The sequence below is a fragment of the Alosa sapidissima genome, chromosome 13, assembly GCF_018492685.1.
Source record: "Alosa sapidissima isolate fAloSap1 chromosome 13, fAloSap1.pri, whole genome shotgun sequence".
Taxonomy (NCBI): Eukaryota; Metazoa; Chordata; class Actinopteri; order Clupeiformes; family Clupeidae; genus Alosa; species Alosa sapidissima.
The window spans coordinates 10522968-10548259 of record NC_055969.1 but is presented as its reverse complement, the minus strand read 5'-3'; the positions used below and the strand labels follow the sequence as shown (position 1 = coordinate 10548259).

Below are 25292 nucleotides of genomic sequence, written 5' to 3'. Positions count from 1 at the left end.
GAGGCAGATGTGGTGGGCTGCAGCAGCAGCAGCAGCAGTACATCTTTCTGGGCTGACTGGGCCCGGCACAGGAAATAGTAATAAATGATTCAGATGAAGTGCTCCGAGGAGATGGTCTGCACCGCGCCATCGGCAGCGCGTCCAAAACAAATAGGCCTGTAAAAATGATTCAGCCGCGGGGAAGGCGGGCGGGCAGGCAGGCAGCTGCCATAGGTGCAGCTGGAGGAGGAAGTGTCCTCGGGGAGGAGGCGTCGGAGGCCTGCACGGGGGCCTGTTGTTTTGACACCCACAGATCTGTTTGCGATGGCTGTTAACGCCACCAAAAACAGACACTGCCACAGTGTTTTATGAGTTGTGTGACAGAGTGCCCCCCCACCCCACACACTCCCTTTTACACACACACACACACTCACTTACAGTACTTGCATCACCTTAACAATCTTCTGGCATTGATTCTGGCACTGATATTGACGGTTTCTTTTTATTTATGTTTTTATGACTATTGGTCCAGTGTGTTTTTCTGTATTATTTGTCTTAGTCTTTATCTTTAGTTATCCACTGTACAGCACTTTGGTCAGTTTATGCTGTGTTACAATGTGCTTTATAAATTACATTTACTTACTTACAATACAAATACAGTGCTATTCATCATGAATATTTTCAGAATATCCATTACATGTCCAAGCAAAGTAGTACTTATGTTGTTGGATGGGATGTGCTTTTCAAACATAGAAATGAAGGCTTTCCCAATACTTTCCCTTTTCCCTATACTTGTTGAAGTGGTCATCTGTCCACCTAGATCTTTTTTGCATGCGGTCTGGCCAATCAATCACCCTTGGCAGCACATCCTGGCAAACAGGGTTCACGGTCTGCTACAGTAGTTATCGTCCATGTTGAACTAGTGACCCGGATGCCTTTGACAGATCCTACACCCAAGGTGTGCTCCACATCTGCTTTTCAGATAGAACCTGGCTGCCTGCTGGTGCTCCTACAGAAAACACAGATTCTGCTGCCCCCTGCTGGTCATACATTCAGATATTTCCACCTACCAGCAACAATACAAATAATTGTGACATAAGAGTAAGCAGGCTATAAATGAGGAACTCAAAATACTAAAGAGGATGTAGGGTGTAGGCTACAGCAAAATGGGCGTAGCTCAGAGTTAAATGCAGCTGATGTTACACTTTGGTCCCACTGATGAAATGAACAAAAGTGTCACTAGTGTGGCCGTTTCTGCTTAGTTGACCACTTAGTTGTTATTTATGGTAAACCACTTCTTAACTGTGAGAATTACACAGCGTTTTGTTGAGGCCCTGCTAGAGTCAAACATCTACTGTGAAAAACGTATGTTTAAATGTGCCTTTATTTTTCTCTGAAACATTCATTGTAATAAAGTACAAAATACAGTATGTTTGCACCTATACCCATTTTTGGTTTGTCTACATAAAAACACAGACAATATAATACACCTGAACACTAAAATAGCAAGACAATGCACAAAAAAGGCTGATTCATTACCAAAGAGACAGAGCACATGATTATTCACTATTATCACAATCCTGCAGTGATATTTATAAAAGCTTTGAATATTTCAACACGGGACACAGTGAAAAGACAGCTGCATATATAATACAACTTCACATTCAGGTACAAGCTTATGACACAAGCTCCTTTGTTTGTGGAAATATCTGGAGATCAGAATTCCCCATGGACAAATGTACAGTATTCTGATTGCATCTGAGAAGGACAACATGCAATGATAATCTAGACATAACCATTCAGATCAGTGCAAAAACTAGAGAGACAATAACGAAGTCATCAAGGACAAGTTCTTAAGCAGAATCAGTAGAAGTTTGTTCTGGGAGTAGACTGTGCACATCTTTACATGAACAGCAGAGTAACAGTCAGTCAGTGCTCTGAATAAGCGGCCTAGCCCAGTGTACTGTCCAGCTTCACTCACCTCTGCTCCGAGAGAGAGAGAGAGAGAGAGAGAGAGAGAGAGAGAGAGAGAGAGAGAGAGAGAGAGAGAGAGAGAGAGAGAGAGAGAGAGCCTGTGGAGAGAGGGGAGGGAAACTGTCTATCGGACACTCTGGGACATGTGCAGTGGAGTCAGCATCTCCTCAAAGATGGCCCCCTTCACGTTGGAGCCCCGCAGATTAGCCTCCTGAAGGTCACAGCCGGACAGGTCACAGTTCTGTAAGAGGGACGGAGGGAAGAATGTGTGAAAAGCAGAAAAAAAAAACTTTTTTCAGTCCCCAAAGTGTGCAACTCAGCTCTAGAGACTAATAACACAGAACAATCTGCATAATAGATAACAGTCTTGGAAAAGTTCTCTCTTGCATAACAGCTACACACTTGAAGTTCATCTTATAATGAATGCATTTTTGTACTATATATTGCAAGCTACAGAAAAGAAGAGACTATTTATTTTTTTCTTTAGATTATAATATTACATATTAGTGTTTTATAAACTAACTTTAACATGTATCCATCAGAACCGAGCTGCAAATAACTACACGGAATTGTGCATGTATTAATTACATAAAACTATCTGATTTTCAGTCCTCATAAAAAAACAGTGTTGGCACTGCCATAACTACTTTCAGGTAGTCAGGTTTCAGACAATGGAAAGGGGGGCATCACATTGATGGCCTTTTATACTATTGAGTGACAACTGAGAAACAAGGGACCACACACTAAAGAAGACTAATCCAGTCGCATGCAATCCACATTCCTCTGCTTACCAGCAATTTATGGCAAAAATAATGGTTGGTATTTTGATTAATGACTAATTTGACATCAAACCATCTCAACCTCATATCAACTCCAGATGCGCAAATAACCCATAAAATATGTCTCCCAGATGTGTACACATGGTATCAATTTTTTTACGATGATAACCATTTACATGCATGCAAAGGGATCCCTGCCCAACAATTTCGCTTCCTGTTCTCCAATTATTTTTTGTTCTAAATTAAGATTAAATTCAGATTTGTATCACTGACCAGTACAAAATAACCATTCATGTTTTTTTATTTAGGTATTTAAAGTATTTTTCAATAAGGTTCCCTCACCTCAAGGTCTGTCCCTGCAAGTGTGGCCCCTCGTAGGTTACAGTTCTTCAGCTTGGCATTCTTCAGGGTGGCCACCCGGAGATTGATGCCAGTCATCTGACTGCCCTCCATGTCAACTCCTTTCAAGTTGGCACCTGAGAGAACATCAGTTACAGCACTGCCACACATTACAGACCATTTTTGGCATCATAATGTTTTGGAAATATAGGTCAGCTTGCTTTATAAGAAGCAGCCTATATATGAATGAGTTTTACTTCTCACACACACCTTCCAAATTGGCCTTGAGCCCAGCTGGATCCTCAAAATTGCAGCCTTTCAAGGTGGCACCCTCTGCATTGGTGCAAAGCATTTTCACACCCTGCAAATTGGCACCCTGGAAATGTGCAAGACCAGCCATTAACATTGCTTACACCCAGAAATAAATAATGTTATTTAATGTCTCAAAAACTCACAGAATGGAACGCTTCTTTGAATATACACCTGCACTTCTTTGAATATACACCTGCATATATATATATATATATACACACACATTTTTTTTTAAATTTTTTTTCACAGTATGATATCTAAGCATTGTGTCGGCATTAGGTTTCTAAACATAGATCTGAGATATGAGCTTACCTCTAGGTTGGAGTAGGATAGGTCTGCCCTCTCCAGGTTGGCCCCACAGAGGTTGGAGTGTGTGAGGTTGCAGCGGCTGAGGTTGGCCATCTTGAAATTTATGTAGCGCAGATCAAGACGGGAGAGGTCTGCACCACTGAAATTCAAACCCTGAACAAAGAGTGAAAGAGTTAAAGGTGATGCTTTTATTACAGTAGAGTAGAGTTTTTCATTTAAAATGTTTACACAGTAGAGGGATGGGCAGTGGAGGAAGATGACTCCAGCCACTTTTACAGTTGATTAGCTCCAACAAAGCAAAGTGTGAGATGTCAGATGTCACATTTGGGAGACTTACAGTTTTTTCTGAATGCTTAAACACAACCGTGATTCTTATAGCACAATTTCTAAAACTATTAATACTTATAGCAAAACCACTCACTGAGCAAAACTAAAAGCACAAACACTGCTTTGCACTCAGTTTGCAAACACACACTTTGCAAAACTGTAGGCACAATTCACTGCACAACACTCTTTTTGCAGAACTGTAAACACAACTCATGCTTTACACTCAATTTTCAAATGATTAACACACTACTAGCAAATCTATACCAAATGCATGGCTATTATTTTCACTATTTTGCCAACTCTCTGGCACACTTTCTCATGTGAAAACTTTTTTTGATAATTAGTTCACTTTGCAATCAGCCTAAGCACTATAAATAAGCCACAGGTAATGTACAATGGGTACAATGAAGGGAGCAGGAAGAGTGAGAAAAGTAAGAATTAGAGGAGGCTAAAGAGTAGGACATGGAGGTAAAGAAGTAGGAGGAAGAAGAGGAGGAAGAGGATGCGGAGATGAAGAAGTGAGAGGGAGAGGATGACAAGGACAAGGAGGTGAAGTTAGAGGAAGAGGACAAGGAGGAGCAAGAGGAGGATGAGGAGGGGGAAGAGGAAGGGTAAGAAGAGAAAGAAATAGCCCTTCTACAGGCAAAAAATCAGTCTACATGCACATGGGGATATTGTCATGTCAGGCCTGGATACGGCATTCCACAATATATTTTCCCCGGTGCCTTGGACTAGGACATTGCATGTGATGTAGACAAAATTTTGAGAGAGACGACCCGATGTAGACTGATTTGTTTTGTCTAAGTGAAATTGCTATTTTGTGTTTTGACTTAAAAAAAACACACTTGTGTTTGTTTTGATGTGTGTAAGAAACAATAGTATATAAACACCAATACTTGAAGTTTGGATCCCTGTATGTTTACAGAACTATGACAAAAGTATGACCTCAAACTGACATAGTCTACCTTGTGCACAGAGAAAGCAAAAGCCAGATGTGTTTTTTATTCATACCATCAGTGTGTAGTTGGCACATTGTGTGCTTACTATTGTGATGGCTTGTGTTTACTGTTTGATACGAAAACACCATTTTTACAAAGGTGTGAAGAGTTAAGCAAGGTGTGTTAGTTTTTGCAAGAGAACTACAATGTTTTTCTGATTGGGTGAAAGGTTTTCCTATTTGTGTGTAGAGTTTTGCAAAAAAAGCCATAGTTACAAAAAATGTGCTTAAGCAATCAGAAAAAACTGTAAGCATGTTTAGGAGCTCAACAAAAGGCTATCTTTACTAATAAGCAGATCCTAAATCTTTCAAACTGACTGCTAAGTTTTTTTTGTGTAATTTAAGTTCAGTTTGTTTTCAAAACTTCAACGTAGTTATAGCACTAAAAATGTAACAATCCCATTTGCCAGTGAAATGAACTTGTGCCATGTTTGGACCCCAAACAAACTAGACAAGGCCATGCCCTCTTCCCTACCATAACAATTTCTGTCATATGTCTATGAAAACGTATCATATGACTGTAAAATGTCTATGACTAACACTAAGGCTTTTTTCACATTACAAGCCACATTCTTTAAATATTATTTTTAGATCAGACACTTGTATTTAACTCTAATGAGAATGCATCAATCTTCCAAAACGTGACACACATGCACATTGGCACACGCACATATGTGTCACCAACAAGAAGAAAATGATGCTGCATTCCAAACAGGTAGGTTGTCAGATATTTTTAAAAAAATAGGCTGTCAACACCCACATTGAGTGTTACACTGTACCTTCTCTAGGAAATTTCGACTTCTGAGAAATTTGACTTCTAGAACAGGGAAATGATTACAGAGTTGTCTGGAACACAGCATTAAAACTGACAAGAAAAGTATCTACAGTATGTATAACATTTCGCTCTTGTGGCAGCTGTAGCCTACATGATCACGTCTAAGGCAAATAACTTTTGCCATTGTTGCAGAACTTGCTGCTGCAACAGGAGATCGGTAGCCTACCAGAAAGGAGCATGCATATAGGCAAACAAGATGCATGAATACCAATCTGACCATTCTTATTCATGTCGCATGGCCATGAATCAGATATACATCCGATCAAGAGCCACACATGGAAGTGACTCAAATCTAATAGAAAAATATCAGATTTTAGTATGTTCACACAACCTTGTAAAACATCTGTGTCACATCAAGGATAAAAAACTTCAGATACGAGTAATTTCAGCTTGATAAATGTGAACGTAACCCAAAAGTCATTCACTAAATGACTAGTGATGTCCATCTATTTGTGTATCATACAATATGCCAGGTCATTGTCCACTAGTTCATTTACCATGGGTAAATAATGCACAATGACAAAAATAATCTCTAATAAATCAATATCCCAGTGTAAATTCTCTGTACCTGACAGCGTAGCTCAGATTTAGTGGGTGTGGCCAGCAGGAAGCGCACCAGCTCTTTGCGGGAGATCGGCGAGTGATCATCAGGCGGCTGGGAATTCTGGGAGAATTCACAGAGCAGATCAAAATGAGTGCTACTGGTAGTCACACAAGGCACCATGTTTGAGCATTTTAGGCCTTTTTCCTACCTTTATTAAGCCTTCCAGCTGCTCAGCAAGCTCTTCCATTCCGAAAAAGCGCGCCTCCTCCAACACACCTGATAACAGCCAGTTACGGTCAGTCAAACAGTCTACTGTTTGGGGTTTTACTACAGGGACATATTGAGTGTGGGCACATATCTGCTAACAATACCAAAAGCACTGGCACACTTACCCCGAAGATTGATCCCCTCATTGATAATTAACTGGCCGTGTCTGAGGTAGTTAAGAATGGGCTCAAAGTAGTCTGGACTGCGATCAATGAGGTATGCACCTTGGTCATCTTGTTTGTTTCCCCAAACATCTAGTGCAAGTTTACACAAATTAAGAATCAAAATCACAGACCAACGCCCTTAATCATGTTGAGGATCGAAAACAAGCAAAATGGCTTCATTGGAATGCTGTGGGCCACTTATGTCTTACCTTTGTCTCGAAACATATGAGCCAACATACTGTCTGGCTCCTTGCTTACCAAAGTGCTCCTGCAACAAACAAGGGAAAAATATATTTGGTACAGTGTGCAGTATGCTAAATATGTTATTAAGTTATTTATATAAATATATATATATATATATATTTTTTGCTACAGTGTTAATTATGGAATGGAAGGCACGTGGGTAAGTGTCTGGGCTCTAACCCTGCAGTTACTGTATCTTTGCAGTGAAATACCCTTACCTTGTGGTGGTGAAACAACGTCCTCCAACATTCAGGGTCAACCAGTCAGTGTGAGCCTGGATGGGGAAATCGCCATGATCCTCACAATCTTCTTGTGGATCTAGACACAGATGACACAGAAGGTATAATGATTTGGCAGAAAGAAACACTCTTCAAGCAGGTTTTCATTTAAACATGCAACTGTTTAAAAGACAAACACAAATGTAGGCTATAAGAATCTCACCAACAAAACTATCTCCTTCTGACACATAAAGGACATCATCATCCCTGAAAAAAAGATCAATATACTTGAAAAATGAGGAACACTTTAAACACTATGTAACCTACAGAGATGGAAGTAGACTACAATGTTACCTCACCTTACTAGGGCTATGTCGTCAATGAGGCCTCCCTTCCCGTTATAAATGTTCGAAGCTTTGATACCAAGTTTGCTGCTTGCCACTGACAGTAGGTCGACTAAGGTCCCATACACAGCCACAACCTGACAATGAACCATTGAAATGTACGAAAATGAGTATTTCCAAGAAACGATTCATAATGAAGGCAGCTATACCACAACTTAAGTCTAAAAAGCAATTGGTGAAAAAGATGATGAAGACAGCCTGCTGATGTTTGGCTTCCTCTATTTCCCCTTTTGTAGAATAGCATAAGCAAATACATAACAATAACTTGTTTATTAACACAGATACTATCTTGAAAACATGAAGAAATGTTTATTATGCATGTTTTTGTAGGTGTTAAATGTAACTTTAACGGAATGATTGTCTACGGCTAGTTTTGTATTTCGAATGAAGAACAGGAAACGGTCAAAATTACACACACCTTGCCATTGCTGGAAGTTCCATTTACAAAGAGCGTCACTCTCCGCATCACTTGTGGATTTTCAGTGTTAAATAGGCTACAAGAGTCGGCACAAGCTGACACATTTAACATTAATTAAAGGCGTAGGTTTACCATTCATAACCTGAAATCGCCTAATACTAATGTTGTCCAAGAATACCTAGCAAGCTAGCACTATTTGCTACTGGGAGTCGCATTAGGCCCAGACTAGTCACCACCCACTCAGCAACTGCACAAAACACAAAAAGGACGTGTTCATAACGATCACGAATGCGCAGATATTTTCGTCCCTCCTAGCTCCTGTTCTGTTTCTAGACAGGCATAGGGTCATTCGACTTCATGTGTCTCTGCGCAGCTGGCTGAGCGTGATGCATTCTGGATAAAAAAAATAAATAAAAAAAAACTGTAGGAATCTTATAATATTTTGGGACAATAGTAATCTTTTAGGATTTCAGGCCTATTGGAAATACTTTATTTTGTGATTTATTATTAGGTAATCTTATAAATACTATTGGCACATCCTGTATTTTGGGACACTGTAGAAGTAGCCTAGGCTACTGTAGGCCTATTATTACCGATTGTTACAGAGGGAAGAGTAGAGGTATTACTGAACATCATAGAAGTATACACTACCATAGAACTAATAATCTTATAGTTACTTTTCGTAAGGGATTCCTTTATGGTTTCCGGGAATGATGGGAGAAATATTTTTCCCAGTGGAAAAGTTCATGTGATTACCACTTCCTCAGTGTGGGAAAACCAGTGGGAAACTTTGAGAAGATTTTGCTAATAGTTTCCCATGGACTTGTCATCACTTTGTCGGCATTAGGCCAATTGTAGTCCTAGACAAATATTGTCGTTTTTTTTCTTTTTTTTTTTCTTGAGAGCAGCATATCCTTCTTTCACAAGCGCCTCATGGCATAGTTTTGAGCAAATACAGTTTATGTATTATTATTGTGCATGTTTTAATCTTCGCAGCGTTTTCCCCACATTCCGACTGCAAAGCACATTAACACATGTAGTCAGAAGAATTATATCATCACTTGGGGATGGAATTCTCATTATTCCCAGATGCCAGATCTCATGAATGCAACATGAACACAACGCATCAATGCATGCTTGGCCTACTGGAAATGACCAACTTTCTAGCGTGGCAGCATGCCACCAGGATGTCAGCATGTCACATGACCTTAAGACCTTGCGGGAGCAATGGGCCTCCAGTCAACTTGTATAATTGCTCACCTTTGGTTACATCAACATGGAACAAATTCTGTGTTGACAGAACTTCGATCTAATTGGCTCACAGGCTCCACTAACCCATATTATGCATTATGTTAAGTTTTTACTCCAATATTTTTAGATCAGTGATCTCCAATGGAGTGGCAATTTTAAGCTTTTTTTAGGGGTGCTCAAGCACCCCTGAAAAATAAAATAAAACATGGGTATTTTTATTACAGTGCTTCCACTTCTTCAGCAACAAAGAACAAACACCACAAGATTGGCCATTGTTTTCACTGTTGCTACAGGAAGTTAATTACATCCAATTCCGTTATATGCTCTCCAGTTGTTGGAAACTAGGTGTTCTGCAAATTATCAGCCTTAATCAACATTGCAAAAAGCAAATATCATGGCTTGATTCAATTTATTCATACATTTATTTATTTAAACATTTACATGAACAACCTTTCATTCTGACTGAAATCATTCCGATTGAAGATTTCGGCTCAAGGGTTTACATAGGATGTGACCTAATATAGTCTATAGTGTTTACATGGGCCGACACACTTAATTGAAACAGCTGCACACATCATGCATTTCGTAGAGAAGCATTTACCAGGATGTTCATTGTGTGGCAGAGAGACTATTGGGCATGTGCATGTACTTGTTTTGTAAGCTACAGCACAGTTGACACCGAAAAAGTTGGCAAGTGTCAAGCAATGAAAAGTGTCTTCTCATTTTGTGGGTTATAGAGCACAAAACAGTACATTGACGAGTCTAGGTAGCTAGTAGGAAAAGTGCTCACCTTGACATGACATTTATACTTGCTTGTTTTAACTGCACTGTGAATATAGATATGCAGGTGAAATGGTGAAAGGCAACTCAATCTCATAGGTCATTGAAAAAAGAAAATGACAAAGTTGTTCTATTAATAGTTTTCAATATTGTATTGAGATTTTTTAAGCAATTAATGGAAATGCCATAGTTTTCTTAGCATTACATTTTTTTGAACACACCAACCTACAAATTCAACCACTTATTTAGTGTGACAATCTATGTAAAAGGAGATAGATATTGAAGTAAATTCAAGAAATCAAAGAGATGTATAATCAATTGGTCTGTCACGCCATCTACAGATGTCTCTTGTCCATGGAAGACAGCACAGATGAATTCAGACAGCAGTCATTAATTTATTTATTATATTGAATTTACAAAATGAAAAGTAAAAGCAACAGTTGAAGAAACAGTTTTGTACATTTTAGTCCTTTTGTGACTTTTTTTTCTCTTTTTTGAATAGCAATCCACTGTACACAAGGCTGATGATTTGTTTACCTTTTAAAAAAAACAACAAAGCATTTTTTGATGTTCCAATGCAGACACCAGAGTAAGGCGAATCTAATTCATGGACAGAGAATGGGACTGTAAATAACCTTTTGCTGCACCCCAACGGAAAGCACCCCACATCTGCCAAACAAAAATTTTACCCAAGCCTAAGCAGGGCACAGACGTTGAATCGGAAACTCACTACATTGTGCTTCCGCATACTTCCAACACGGTGCATCACCTTACAGCACGTCAACTGTCTTCTTAGTGTGATTTCATCTTCTGCACGTGTGATTCAGGGATGAATTCAGTGAACAGTGAACATGTGGTCATACAATCTGACTGGGCCTACTATAAAGAATGCTAGTGGCCTAGTAAAATATGGAAATACTGTAATAACCATTCAAAGGCAGTTCAACAATTTCAATCTTACATCAAGCCAATGATGAGGGGGGGACCAATCACAAATGAGAAAATAAGGTTGAATTCTCTAAAAGACAATCTTAAAGCCCAGTGGAATATTGTGGCCAGTTGTTGTTGCCAACTGTGCTCATATTTGAATATTCAGACAAAAAAATGGATAATTTCATGGTTCATCCTTTTTATCGCCGATTGCTCAGTCTGAGTTGCTGACATCTAATACATGAGAATCATCATATACCCAATTCTGGGACACCTTAAAACCATCAGTGCATCACTGAGGTGAAACCATTACAAGTTCAAACTTTTACAACAGCATGCTCTGCTATGGTAGACAGTATACCTGCTCAAGTTTCTAGAAGTATCAACGCTACCTACCAACTATGTTATTTCTCTTCTCATGCTATTCAGATGTTCTCAACTGGAGTGGTATCAGCCTTGATACAGTCAAAGAGAGACACATGGAGTGACACAAGACCACACGGCCTCAATAGTGTCCTTTACAGAAAACTGGATCAGTGGTAAACAATTGTTTCTTACTGCAGATTTCTCATTGTTCGCGCACGGTAACCATTTTGACAAGCAAAGAGAAAAGACAAATTTAAACTGATTTCTACTTTCAACAACCACAGGGTGTCATCAAACTGATGACCGGGGAAGGACACACTGAGAATCCTCTATATTTTGGAATGAAATTATAATAAGAGCATAAAATATTTGCCTTCGTGTTCATTAGACTGGATGATATGATCCTATCTCACAGGGCACAGTAAATAGTGTAATAAATACCTTTTGCGTAACGTATAAGCACTGCCCTTTGATAAATGGACAAAACAAAAACAGTTACCAATATTCACTGATGCCCCTTGAAAGCCTTTGTTTTCTTAAGTTTGATGGTCGTGGATGGGGTGCAGACCTGTCTGAGAATGCAATGCCTGCCCATATCCTTTTCCCAGTCCTGGCAGGAGTCCCAATAAGAAGGGTCAGAGATGGGGCAACAGAAGGCATGCCTAGCTGCGATGAGGGGTCCAGCAAACTCCCCGACCAGAGGGACAAGAGGGGGAGAGTCTGGGAGTTTAAAGCTAGGATGGAGGGTGGGGTGGGGTGGAGTGGGGGGGGGGGGGGGGGGGGTGAAACTATAGGCATGAGGGGTAGCTGGGGACTTAGTGCAATTTTTCCATTTTAAAAGGTCTTCCTATGGATGGCACGGGCACGGTCTTCTTCATACTCCTTCTTGGACACCCACATTTTCTTGAAAGTATCCAATGAAGCAAGGATGGATCCCCTGAAGAACAGAGCCAAAACAATATCCGTCATATGAGCTTTTGTGTGCAATGCAGATACATGTGCGATCTCGCAACTCCCTACAAGTATGTGCAGTTCAAGTGCTTTATTTCATCTTGCTAATAAATAACACCCTCTCCCACTGGGAAATACAGTATATGAGCCATAAACTACAGATGATATTACGCAAAGCCAGTGGTTTTAACTGTCATTTTGAATTGTGATAAAATCCAGAGTGAATCATGGTAAACATCATAAAAATATACCCCTTGACCAGTGGGTATACACTTGGACATCTTACCCTATCCATGTGGAATACAGTCTCTCCTGTGGCGCAGAAATCTGTTGCAAACACATTAGTTCACATTAAGAACCAAAAGATAAACACATAAAATACAGTTGATATGCTATTATTGCATAAAGCAGTTAATTACAAGTAACGTTCTCAATTGAGTTACTTTACCTTTATTTTAACATCTTTGGGTGCAAGCTTCTTCACTTCACTCAACAACCGGTCCCCAAAACCTGTTCAGAAAATAAACGCAATAATTACACCAAGGCGTTACTTATAAATATAGATGTGTAATATGACTAAAAAACAACTTAACTACATGTGCTCAAATGTGCACCGTTATTTACCTTTCAGGAGTGTTGAGCCTCCAGACAGGACAATGTTGGAAAAGAGTGTGCGTCGCAGGTCCATGTCCGATTTCTGGATAGCGAAAGCCAGCACTTCATGGATGCCCTCACTTTCATCTCCAATCAGGTCGGGTCGGAACAGGAGCTCAGGAGCACGGAACCGTGCAGGCCCAATCTGGAAAATCAGAACAGGTTAGAGTTCTGATATAAGTACCATGATATTATAGTGTCATTTTTTAAGATGTAAAAAATAAGAAGTACTAAAGAGTATTGCCAAATCAATTCAACTGATCGATCGTTATCAAATGATGACAATGACACCATTACTCACATCCAAAGTGCTCCCATCAGGAAGGGTGTATTGTGCTTTCTCGGTCTCAAGCGTTTCATCCTTCTGGGGGTTCAGGGACAGGTAACAAGCTCTCTGCAATCACAAACGTGCATTTTAAATATATATACACACCCTATTAGAAGCTGTTAAGAAACTCATATGGAAGAATATCTTCAGGACAAATACACTGCTGGCCACTGTCTTCTGTACCTCTTTGATGGTGCGCACCACCTCAAACTCAGCTGAGGTGTGGAAGTCATAACCTTCCTTGCGCAGGAGCAGGCGCAGATAGCGGGAGACGTCACGCCCAGCGATATCTACCCGCATGATGGAATGCGGGATAGCAAAACCTTCATAAATGGGCACAGCATGTGTCACTCCATCCCCTGCATCTAACACCACACCAGTTGTTCGGCCTGTGGCATACCTATAAAAACCAGCATAAGAAATTTAAGAAATGAAAATATAACTATAGTTAACTGTTACACTTCCACAAATAATACAATACATAATTGTTTAGAAACATTACTCACAAGCTGAGAACTGCCTGCATAGAGATGAAAAGGGCTGGAACATTGAAAGTCTCAAAGAACACCTCAGCTGCACGCTCACGGTTTTTGCTGGGGTTCAGCGGTGCCTCAGTAAGCAGTACAGGATGCTAAGAAAGTAGGTTAAAAGCAACAACTTCATCATCATCACCGTCCAATGTGTACGAGGCCCTCAATATACTAATAAGTACAGGATATAGTGATAGACAGATCTGCAGATAGTGAGACATTCTGAAATCCAAACCTCTTCAGAGAAGGTCTGCAATTGCTCCTTGGAGTAGACATATTGCCAGATGCGTTCCATGTCATTCCAGTCTTTCACAATGCCATGCTCCATGGGATATCGCACAGACAACAAACCTCTGTGCTCCTGTAACATCACACAATTAAAGGTCACCTTATCTTCTACACAAACATCAGTGACATGACTATACCCATGACCGCATACCCATTGTCATGACTGGATTTTGTGAGAAGAATGCACACAATTAGGTAGTGATAACACTGATCAGCTATTAAGCAGGATTCGGTGCAGTTACCTCAGCTTTAGGTCCGATAAATATATCCCCTTCCAGGGCACCAGCCATAACTCGAACATGCTTTGGACGTCCCACACTGGATTTTAAAAAGAAAGAGCAAATACGTTATGTCGTGTGAGGGTAGAAGAGAGGGTGATTTCATAGTAAACTCTGGCTAACAACACTGTGTGCATAATATGCATATAACTTACTAATTTGGGAAGCAGTATTTGGGGATCTGGTCTCCTGCAAAGCCAGCTTTGACGACACCAGAGCCCTATGAAAACAGAATAAGAATTCAGGGGAAACACAGGAGTGGGATGTGACAAAAAGCAAGCTGAAAGAAAGTCACTGTGCAGCAGATATCCTCTTGAGGGAACACACTTAGACTCTTTAAGTCATCAAGCGTTCCCCTCTCACATTCAAGTCATGAGACAGAGCCTGGGGAAAGAGATCACAACCCAACGCCCTTGCCTGCTAAAATGGCAACAAACCTGGTTGCTTTCTCCCACCGACTAAAATAGAAAACTAAAAAATTATTTTTCACGTTTTTCTTCTTTTTTTTTGCATGAGAAACACAACACTTGTCTTGCAGAAAAGCCTGATGACAGAATAGGCCTAATACTGTAATGTCACAGAACAGAAGAGCATCCATCCGACGAGCTGATTTGATCAGATTATGTGCTAAATATTAAGATTACTCTAATGTTATGTAGTTTTTTGAAAAGAGGGAATGTGACTTTTATCTTGGCTTTTAACCATGACAGACAAATGCCTGACTGGCAAGGCGGGGTTCAGACAGCTACGACTTGCTAGCCATTTTAGCTAGCAACAATAACAACATGATAATCACTGTTAGCTGGAAGGCTACAGAAAAAAAAAAAACACTAGGCTAGTGGGCTTGCTGACGTTAACGTAAGCTATCCAGTTCATATTAGCTGCAGGAGGCTAATGTCCCAGCTACTGAGAAAAACACCCACTGTTAATTCACACCACTGCAGAATCGTTGATGCTTTTAAGTTGTACAACGTTTTATGCCGATGTAAACGGCTGATTCCTGATTGTTAAGACTATAATGACAATCGGCTCGTTTGCAAAAAACGGCAATACTCGCCACCACACCAGTCAGACACCCAATTATGTTAACTAGCCTGCAAAAAAGCGCCTGTCACAGTTTGGCTAGCTGAGTTAGCAAGCTAACGGCTTTGCTAGAAGAAATATACGCCGGATGACATGGAGCTACAACAGAACGTAATTGTTGATTAAGCCGATTTCAAATGGCAGGACACATTACTAATTTGTGTCGATACACACACCCCCCACGTCCAGTAACAATGCTCTAGTGAACCAGCATGGTATCCTATTTTGCTTTTTTGAAACAATGATCGACACAATACAATGGTTATTCAGCATGCTAGCAGCCTCGGCTACTACTTCGGTTGCTAGTAAGGGTGTGGATGGGTGACATCATACTTACATTATCAATCACAACCGGCTGGTTAGCTATAATGTCATAAGACTCCATGATAGTCCAACTGGGTTGTATATTCCTCGGCGAACGTTGTATGCTCAACCAGATTAACGGTTTTATTCATAAAAATTCCACCAACTCTGTTGGATTCGGGATAGCGGCCAGCGGCTGTCTGGCTGTGTTGTCAACCTAACTACAAGCGAAAAGCAAAGGTAGGCGAACCAGGGTTGACAGACGGTCAAAATAGCCAATTGGCGTGCTAGAAAAGAATCCTCGCTGTGGAGCACCAATCATCGGGTGTGTGCTAGTATTTTGTGGGCAGAGATGTATAATATTTCTGTGCGTTTTTAAAAACATAGATTTTACTGTCTATGGTAAAAATAAGAAGCCATATTATTATTATTATTATTATTATTATTATTATTATTATCAAAAATCATTCTTATCTACTACTTCTGGCCGACAAATGAAAATGCACCTGTAGTCTTTTCGACCTCTAACGTTACCTAAGGATAGTTACCCTACTAGTAATATATTGGTAGTAATCACTGGACCCTGTTTAGACTAGAATCTAGGCAACGATAACTTGGCTGAATTTGTCCAGACAATTTTGCTCCACACAGTCGGCAAACTAACTGGCCTGCTTCTCCTTTAAGAGAGTGTTAAACCGGAAACAAAACTGTTCGCCCTGGTGTAACGTCAGGTCTGGTAACGTAATGAAAAAGTTGACAAGTCAGGATCGGTTTGCTTTGATGTGCCTAAATTGAATCTACATGAAAAAATATATCGCCCTAAGGACACGTACTGGACGTAGGTAGCTCTAACATCCTTCATTGGTTGCTGAAGCAACCTTTGGTTGTAGCAGTACTGAAGGCAAACCTTTCAATTTGGCCCATAGTGCTACGCTAGTAAACATTAGCTGGCTAGTTGTTTGCTGTATGTCAAATGTCAAATGGGCTGTCAAGCAGTCTTTAACAGTAAAATTATGTCACATTGCATTTCAGACTTTGTAACGTCAACTGAATGTAATTATCTCGACATTTTTGCTAAATGTACTGATGGTTGTCACAAGCTCAGGAAGGAAACTAGCATTATCTAACGCAATGTCAGGGCCATAATATAGATAAGATTCGTGTGAAATCATCCATAATCACAGTTAGTTCAATCGATTGGTTGCCATCAATTTTAAATGTTGTTATGCACTAGGCAGGCCTATACCCTAATATGGCAAGGATTGTTGTTATGGTATGGACCCAACGTTGATATTAACGTTACTTTCAGTTTGATACGCAGAAGTCGACATTTAACGAGTCTAGTCAGGAGGAGGCTAGAGGAGGCTAGTCATGCCCGTAATGAAGACAAATATTATGGTTTCCCAAAAAGGTTTTGGAATAGTTGGATCACTATGTTTTTTTTTTTCTCCCCAGACGAGTAAAGTTTGAGCTGACTGACTCATGTGTCAACCCAAACACCCAAGCTGACACAATATGGCCTGTACAGAGGAACCCCCAGAGAAGTAAGAGATTGCACAACCCCTCATGTGAAAAGATGTATCACAATATTGTTAAAAACTGTCTGGATGTATGAAAAAGATATATATATATATATATATATATATATATTAAAGATAGTAAAAAACATTGTTTTTAGTAGTGGTATGTAGTATTAATAATCGTAGTAGCAGTAGTAGTACCAGCCTTGTAGTAATTGTCAAGTTGACCTAGGTGTTGGTAGTTCAGTTGTGTTTGTCTTGGTGGTGCTGGTAGTGGCAATAGTAAGAAATAGTCTTAAATTGGATTTTATATAGAAAACTAAAGAGAAACTTAGAGAGTGCAGACCTCCGCTAAAACCAAATGCTCCTGGGCTATCTCTCGATGTTAATAAAAATAATGAATGATTCTGTTCTAAAATGTAATGGGTTCTTCCTTCACCCAAGCTACCCCTCCACAAAGTTCCATGAATGTCGGCCCAGTAGTTTTTGCATAGTCCTGCAAAGAAATGGCACTGAAAATATAACCTCCTTGGTGGAGGTAATAATCACTTTTGTTTGCATGATTTTTATATACTAAACTATTTTTTTTTTAAATTAGATTAGATTAGATTAGATGAACTTTATTGTCCCATAAGGGAAATTTGTCTTGGGCATACAGTGCTACATACAGCATTACAATACAAAACACACACAAGTTCAACGCCCCATACCACATAAAAGACAACAGGAATAAAATAGAGTAAGCACAGCACAGCACAGTTTTTCGTTATTGTTTCTTTTCTTCTTTTCTTGTATTGACCACTATTGACAGCATTAGTGCTTGTCCACTTGCCTTTGGTAGAATAACCCTGTCTTCACATTCCACCTGCAGGCACTGCTGGGTATGCTTTGCCACAGAGCGGGAGGACCGGGTGGCAGAGTGGGTGAGCCCCTGTCGGTGTAGAGGCTGCACCAAGTGGATCCATCAGAACTGTCTGCAGCGCTGGCTGGACGAGAAGCAGAAGGGCAATGGTGGTGGGGCTGTCAGCTGTCCACAGTGTGGCACTGAGTACCGCATTGTCTTTCCCAAAATGGGTACATATGTCAAGTAAATGTTATTCACATAGTGTATTTAGAATGAAGAATCATTAGTTAATTTAATAATTAAATATCAGGTACTTTTATTCAGAAACACTGAACTACTAGTATTCATTTGTTTGTAAATGTGCTCTTGACCTTGCGGCGGGTCGACGATAAGTTTAGCATCTTCCTGTTACTTCTGTGAATCAGCTTTTACAGGAATTATTACAACAAAAAGGGTGCTCTTTGAAGTAGTTTATCGAAGACTGTTTGAGAAGTAATGCTGTTTTGCTTTTCGTAGGTCCATTAGTGTACTTCCTGCAGCAGGCTGACAGAGCTCTGTCCAGAGCCAGTCCATTTGCTGCTGCAGGCGTGGTGGTTGGCACTGTCTACTGGTCAGCCGTCACCTATGGAGCTGTCACTGTAATGCAGGTACATTATGCACACGTCTTGATGATTGTGTGTGTCATTTTGTTTGCATTTTCTCTGCTGTCTTCTATACACCTAGAACCACATTTTTGAAGACCCAGCTCTTCACAGAGAGTACCTCTTCTCCTAGCACTACCAACAACTGGACATGCTTGCTCAAACTAACTTGACTATCCCTCTTCTAGAACTGCCATCCGATTATATGCGAGTAGTATTTATTGCCGAACTAACATGTCCTTGTCACACTGTACCTTGATTGTCACTTTGGATAAAAGCATCAGCTAGATGACTAAATGCAATGTAATGTAAGTGTAACCTCTCTGAGACTTTTCAGCTTTGTGCTCTGCAGGTAGTAGGCCATAAAAAGGGTTTGGACGTGATGGAGCGTGCTGACCCACTGTTCCTGCTCATGGGTTTGCCCACCATACCAGTCATGCTGGTCCTGGGGAAGATGATTCGCTGGGAGGACTATGTGGTGCGGCTGTGGCAGCGACACTCTGCCAAGCTTAATGGCCTTGTCCCTGGTAAGGCTTCACTCAACAATACACCAAGTCAATTGAAGATGTATACAGAGTTTATACAACTCTGGTATCATCAATTATAGTCAAGTATATGGATATTTTTAGTGCTGTGCTATTGTTCGCATGATCATTCTGTCCATATTTATTTTTCATGAGCGATCTGAGGACTTGTATAATACGTAAGGGATAATGTATTGAATGCTGCCTCCGCTTCACATCGGGGTCCTGTTCGCTCTCTCGGGATTTATTTTCCAATAATGTCCAGCGGACAATACATTATCCCGACCTCCAAAGAGTGGGAAGGTCTATTCATGTGAATAGAACTTTCTGCAGCACTCTGAAGAGCCGTATAATAACTTTATATAATACTTATATATTAATGTGAGCGAGGTGATCTGCAAGTATAAATAAGCATATAAACTAAAATAACACCAAGCAAGACTCTTAGGAAGACCTAGTTCCAATCAAGCAGTGTTTTCCTGTTGTGTAAGAAGTAGGGTCATTCAATGGCATCAATATCCTAGACAACAGTAATAAATCAAATAGAAAGACAAGTGGTAGGCACTATACAGTTCTCATTGAAAGGCTGAAAGGCGAATGTATTGTGATCTATATTCATCCAATTAGTGGGTGTGGAATATGGGAGCATTTCAGTCAGGGAAAAAATTGAGTCGGCTGATTGATAACCGCCAAGTGAAAAATCTATGTAAAATATGGAAAGAAAGTGTCGACTTAATCAGGGAGTACCTCTAATGGGATGGCGCACCTAGACACCTCTAAACAGTTTAATGAATAGAAGATAAATAGCAGGCATCTGGTGTTTAAAATGGGCATTTATTTTCTGACTAAGGTCTAATCACTTTAAAAATTGCTTTGCCTGTAATAGCATATTGACAGTTTTGTAAATCATGGTTCGAAAGGTTTGACCCTTATGTCAATAGAACTACTAATTGTTGGTGCATATTTCTTATTGGTACATTGGTCTAGGTCCTGGTCACTCTCCCCAGGAAGCCCTGTGGTATGTGTTTTCACACCTCTAACGTCCCTCTGTGTGTGTTCAGGCCTCGGGCGGACTCTGCCCCGTATGCCAACAGATGGGGGCTATGGGGGGGACCACGTGTCCGTGTCGCGCACCCTGTGTGGAGCCCTCATCTTCCCCTCCATCGCCAACCTGGTGGGCAGGCTCATGTTCCGCAGGGTCACCTCAAACCTCCAGCGCACCATCCTAGTGAGTAGAGGGGGGAGGGAGACGTGTCATGTCATTTCCCCAGGCTATCTGTCTGTCTGGCTGGCTGGCTGGCTGCCTGCCTGCCTGCCTGTCAGGGTTTTTGTTGTTCTTTTGATGCCTGGGTTCTGAAGCTGTCAATGCTCTTGCCTACAGGGAGGCATTGCCTTTGTTGTGATTAAAGGAATACTGAAGGTGTATTTCAAACAACAGCAGTACCTCATCCAGGCCAACCGTCACATCCTTGACTACCCTGCTCGGGAAGAACGGGCTGATGATCACAGCGAGGAAGACAATGAGGACAGCGGAAACGAGTAGAGACAAGAAGGCCCCTTCACTGCAGTCTCCCCAGTTTCCCTGGGTTCTACTGTAAAAACTCCATTACCATCATAAACAGAAACAATCATGGAACTGTTTCAGTTGCAGTAACATTATTATTATTCATTGTAAAAGCCCATCAGAAATTATTGCCTATGGCCATTTATGTAGACTGTAGAGATAGACGATTATTTGATTTTATTTTGAGATTTCAATTAATAAACTTATATGATTGTTGAGGGCCTTTTTGTCTCATAATTTCTACACAGTTTTCTGTGCATGCTGAATTCATGACATCACATATCACATCACTGTCTGGCAATTAAAGCAATTCAACTCATTCTCATACCTTAGAGTAGTCATTTTATGAAATTATTTTTCTATGTTATATGCTCACACTGAAAAATCTGTGAGATTAGTTGAGTCTAATTACTCAGACATATGCTATTCAATACCACGATCAATACCACCAGATGGCAGTCACAGTTTAAAATAAATTTCAATGGGTGAGACAATCTGGGAATATAATTTTTTAGTGCCATGTTTTGGGATGCTTTAATGCTTTTTCTAGGGGTGCTGTGATTGTTGATAGTTTGTTGATGATCAAGTGAGAATTTCTACATGAAAGATTTTCAGTTTCTGTATCCATGTGACTTGAAACTGTGTTTCCTTGTGGTTAAAATGTGTGTTTAGGAAGATATCCTATGTAAACTTGAATAAGAATCTTTGCCCTCCTGAACTACAGTACATAGATATTGAATTTCATAAGTATATAGTATAAGTATATATACTCTTTTGATCCCGTGAGGGAAATTTGGTCTCTGCATTTATCCCAATCCTGAATTAGTGAAACACACACAGCACACAGTGTACACACAGTGAGGTGAAGCACACACTAATCCCGGCGCAGTGAGCTGCCTGCATCCACAGCGGCGCTCAGTGAGGGGTTAGGTGCCTTGCTCATATACATAACTTTCACAAAAAAAGCAGAAATGCTTAAATGCTAACCGTGATTCTTATAGCACAATTTCTAAAACTATTAATTTGTATAGTAAAACCACTCACTGAGTTTACAAAACTAAAAGCACAAACACTGCTTTGCACTCAGTTGGCAATTTTGTAACACACACTTTGCAAAACTAGGTACAATCCACTGCACAGCACTCTTTTTGCATAACAGTAAACACAACTCATTGCTTTACACTCAATTTCCAAATGATAAACACTCTCCTAGCAAAACTACACATGTATGCCTATTATTCCACTATTTTGCCTAGTGTCTGTCTGGCACACTGTCACATCATGAAAACGGTTTTAGATAATTAGTTCACTTTGCAATCAGCCTAAGCAGTGTAAACAAGCCACAGGTAAGCTGTCCGTGTGGAGAACAATGGAGGGAGCAAGAAGAGTGAGAATTAGAGGAGGCCTAGGAAGAGGATGTGGAGGTGAAGAAGTAGGAGGAAGAGAAGGAGGAAGAGGACGCAGAAGTGAAGAAGCGAGAGGGAGAGGATGACAAGGACAAGGAGTAGCAAGAGGAGGAACGAGGAGGGGGAAGAGAAAGGGTAAGAAGTGAAAGAAATAGCCCTTTGACAGGCAAAAAAATCAGTCTACACATATTGACCAGGCATCATGTCAGGCCTGGATACGGCATTCAAGAATATATTTTCCCCGGTGCCTTGTACTAGAGGACATTACGTGTGGTGTAGAGAAAGTTTTGAGAGAGACGACACGATGTAGACTGATTTTTTTTCTCTCAGTGAAATTGCTATTTTGTGTTTTAACTTGTGTTTGTTATGATGTGTGTAAATAAACACCAATACTTGAAGTTTGGATCCCTGTATGTTTACACAACTATGACAAAAGTATGACCTCAAACTGACATAGCCTATACCTTGTGCACAGAGAAAGCAAAAGCCAGATGTGTTTTTTCCATCAGTGTGTTGGCACATTGTGTGCTTATTATTGTGATGGCTTGTGTTTACTGTTTGATACGAAGGTGTGAAGAGTTAAGCAAGGTGTGTTAGCTTTTGCAAGAGAACTACAATGTTTTGCTGATTTGGTGAAAGGCTTTCCTATTTGTGTGTAGAGTTTTGCAAAAATAGCCAATAGTTACAAAAATGTGCTTAAACAATCAGAAAAAACTGTAGGCCTAATGTTTATTTTATGCAGGTGCTGCTGTCAAATATGTTGTGCTGTTTTTGGCAGTGTACAAACATGTTCTGTTTGGAACTGCTGTCCCATCTGGACAGCAGATGTGCCTACTAATGCATGCTGTAGAAATGATTCTCTTCTGTTTTCCTCATCTCCTACTATAGTCATCCATGACAAGTCACATAAAAAGTCACATTTAAGAGCACCATTCTGTTGCATTTTACTTGTTTGCTTAATTTAATTTTCTCACATGCCACCAGCCCGAAAGAAAGCTTAAGATGCAATACAATACAAAGTCCAGTGATTGAATAAGTTCATATTTCTGTACATGTTGAGAGTTTGGATGCTGTTGGCTGATGGTGAAATTAGCTAAGCAACATCAGTTAGGCTAATGAGGAGGATGTTGTGAGTTGAGTTAAATGCATGGCCGGATCTAGACTGGGGGGGGGGGGGGGGTGTCTTGCCCCACCTATGTGGCAGACTGACAGAAATTGTGCTCAAATTCACACTCCTCCTTCTCTGTTGAGTTGCTCGCGGAGTGCTCGTCACACAGATATCACACGCATATCACTTGAACGAGCGAAACCCAAGCTTTAAAATTTATGTTTGAACTTACATGAAATTTAATCATATTTGCATTCTGCACACAGTTCTGCACAACCATTATTCTCAGTGAAATGGCTAAACCATGGCTTAACACATGGCAAACCATATATCAAAATAAACAGCAGCCCTTACCCAATACGAAGATATGAAAAATGTCAATACGTGGTTTCCGAGTAATCCGGTTTTGAAATTGCAGCAAATTTCTACATGGTCTGCAACTTTGGTCTGAAATTCTGATTTATTCTAATGTAAACTATTTATGTCAGTTCATACTTTTTTGTAAATTGCTTAGCTATAGAGTATTCCACCATCATGATTCTTATATGGACAAATTCCAGATAGTCCCACCCACACAGAAAAATTCTACTGGCCTGCCCAGTGACATTAATGTAAAAATATGAAAAAAAAAAAAGACTTTACTTTCTTTTTTAAAATGACTTTCTCTTGATGTAAAACTGACATACTTACATACTTTCTTGCGTCCTTAAAGTGACAGCCACTCAATTAGACTCACACCACCATACAATGTAACAGTTTAGCTCACAAGGGGGATAGTGGCCATTTTATTGTTTCATATCAATTTCTGCCAATAATGTACTGTAAATGAAAAAGTTGAAAATGAACACAAAGGAAAAACTCCAATAATCCTGCTGCTTGTAACTGGCATTTTTTCTCATAGCATATTTGTAACTCTCAATCTGTCCATTTCTTTCAACAAAACTTGCCAGAAGTCCTCATTTAAGGAGTCATTTCCCTAAATGTTCTTCTGCGGGAACATGCCCTCAGACCCCCCTATTTTAATTCAGTTATCAACTTTCTGTGACTAACACCTCCACTGCTGCAAAATAGGGGAAAAAAATATTTTGTGTTCACAAATCAAAGCCTGCATGTTTACTAGGAAAATGGTCCACTCAATGTGCCTACTTAAAAATTATATTTGCCCACCATTCTGAGCAGTCTCCGGCCCTTGTTGGATGCAGGCACACATTCTCACACAGGCACACGTGTCTCATCAGGGAATCAGTTCCTTCATTGTCTTTAAGATTTTATATAACCATTAAGTTTTGTATAAAATAAATGAACTGTTCATGCATATGGGAATGTGGGTGCAGTTTCAGAGGATACATGTGGAATCACATTTAAAATGAATTAGCATTAAGGATTTTAAAGCCGTATGATTAGGGTTGTATAAACTGCACATCTATGCTATGAGTTGAGACCACACTGGTGAGATAGGTAAATTTTGTTCCAGTTCCAGTTTTGTTCCAATGATTAATTAAACATGAGTATGACCTAAGGTGTCTCTTTTATCTGGATCGGCTTGGATTATCCCTTGACGTCTGACAAACCATAAATCAATCAATCATCTTCAGATTGTCTGTCATGATGAATCTCTCATGGCAGACAATTAGGATACATAATTTGATCTTTAAAATATTACTCAAGCCTAGCATGAAAAGAAAACAGATGTTATTCAGTGGGGAGATGCTTATTTGAGAAAGAAAAGTAGAGTCTTATCACTTCCACTAAACATCTATTAATGCCACTTTGGAAAAATAGGCTTATTACCAGCAAAATACTCTTACAAGGAGTAGGCGCAAGCATCAGCATC

The 25292-nt window shown here is 40.0% G+C and overlaps 3 protein-coding genes across 5 annotated transcripts; 1 reads left to right on the top strand and 2 right to left on the bottom strand.

Annotated features, from left to right (window-relative positions):
- Positions 1 to 1345: 1345 nt before the first annotated feature.
- On the bottom strand, positions 1346 to 8368 carry kctd9b (potassium channel tetramerization domain containing 9b). Its single transcript, XM_042058611.1, has 12 exons — positions 8110 to 8368; positions 7647 to 7768; positions 7511 to 7554; positions 7288 to 7387; positions 7036 to 7094; positions 6788 to 6916; positions 6604 to 6671; positions 6420 to 6515; positions 3696 to 3845; positions 3342 to 3447; positions 3075 to 3208; positions 1346 to 2194 (listed from the first exon to the last, which is right to left on the bottom strand). Exons 1-12 carry the CDS (start codon positions 8218 to 8220, stop codon positions 2078 to 2080), a joined length of 1236 nt encoding a protein of 411 aa, XP_041914545.1. The 5' UTR covers positions 8221 to 8368; the 3' UTR covers positions 1346 to 2077.
- Positions 8369 to 10515: 2147 nt separating this feature from the next.
- Positions 10516 to 16089, bottom strand: actr1b (actin related protein 1B). Its single transcript, XM_042058612.1, has 11 exons — positions 15886 to 16089; positions 14621 to 14685; positions 14430 to 14505; positions 14135 to 14260; positions 13876 to 14000; positions 13553 to 13769; positions 13343 to 13435; positions 13012 to 13186; positions 12836 to 12897; positions 12674 to 12714; positions 10516 to 12373 (listed from the first exon to the last, which is right to left on the bottom strand). The coding sequence occupies exons 1-11, from the start codon at positions 15931 to 15933 to the stop codon at positions 12271 to 12273; spliced, it is 1131 nt and encodes a 376-aa protein (XP_041914546.1). The 5' UTR covers positions 15934 to 16089; the 3' UTR covers positions 10516 to 12270.
- Positions 16090 to 16534: 445 nt separating this feature from the next.
- Positions 16535 to 21160, top strand: march5l (membrane-associated ring finger (C3HC4) 5, like). Of its 3 annotated transcripts, none has more exons than XM_042058616.1 (7): positions 16535 to 16689; positions 17307 to 17395; positions 18243 to 18445; positions 18732 to 18862; positions 19209 to 19383; positions 20442 to 20608; positions 20762 to 21160. In XM_042058616.1, the coding sequence occupies exons 2-7, from the start codon at positions 17367 to 17369 to the stop codon at positions 20921 to 20923; spliced, it is 867 nt and encodes a 288-aa protein (XP_041914550.1). In that variant the 5' UTR covers positions 16535 to 16689; positions 17307 to 17366; the 3' UTR covers positions 20924 to 21160. The 3 variants fall into 3 exon arrangements, with proteins under 3 accessions (XP_041914550.1, XP_041914548.1, XP_041914549.1); XM_042058614.1 differs by having other exon boundaries at positions 19194 to 19383; XM_042058615.1 differs by having other exon boundaries at positions 16554 to 16693; positions 19194 to 19383.
- The last annotated feature ends 4132 nt before the right edge of the window (positions 21161 to 25292 follow it).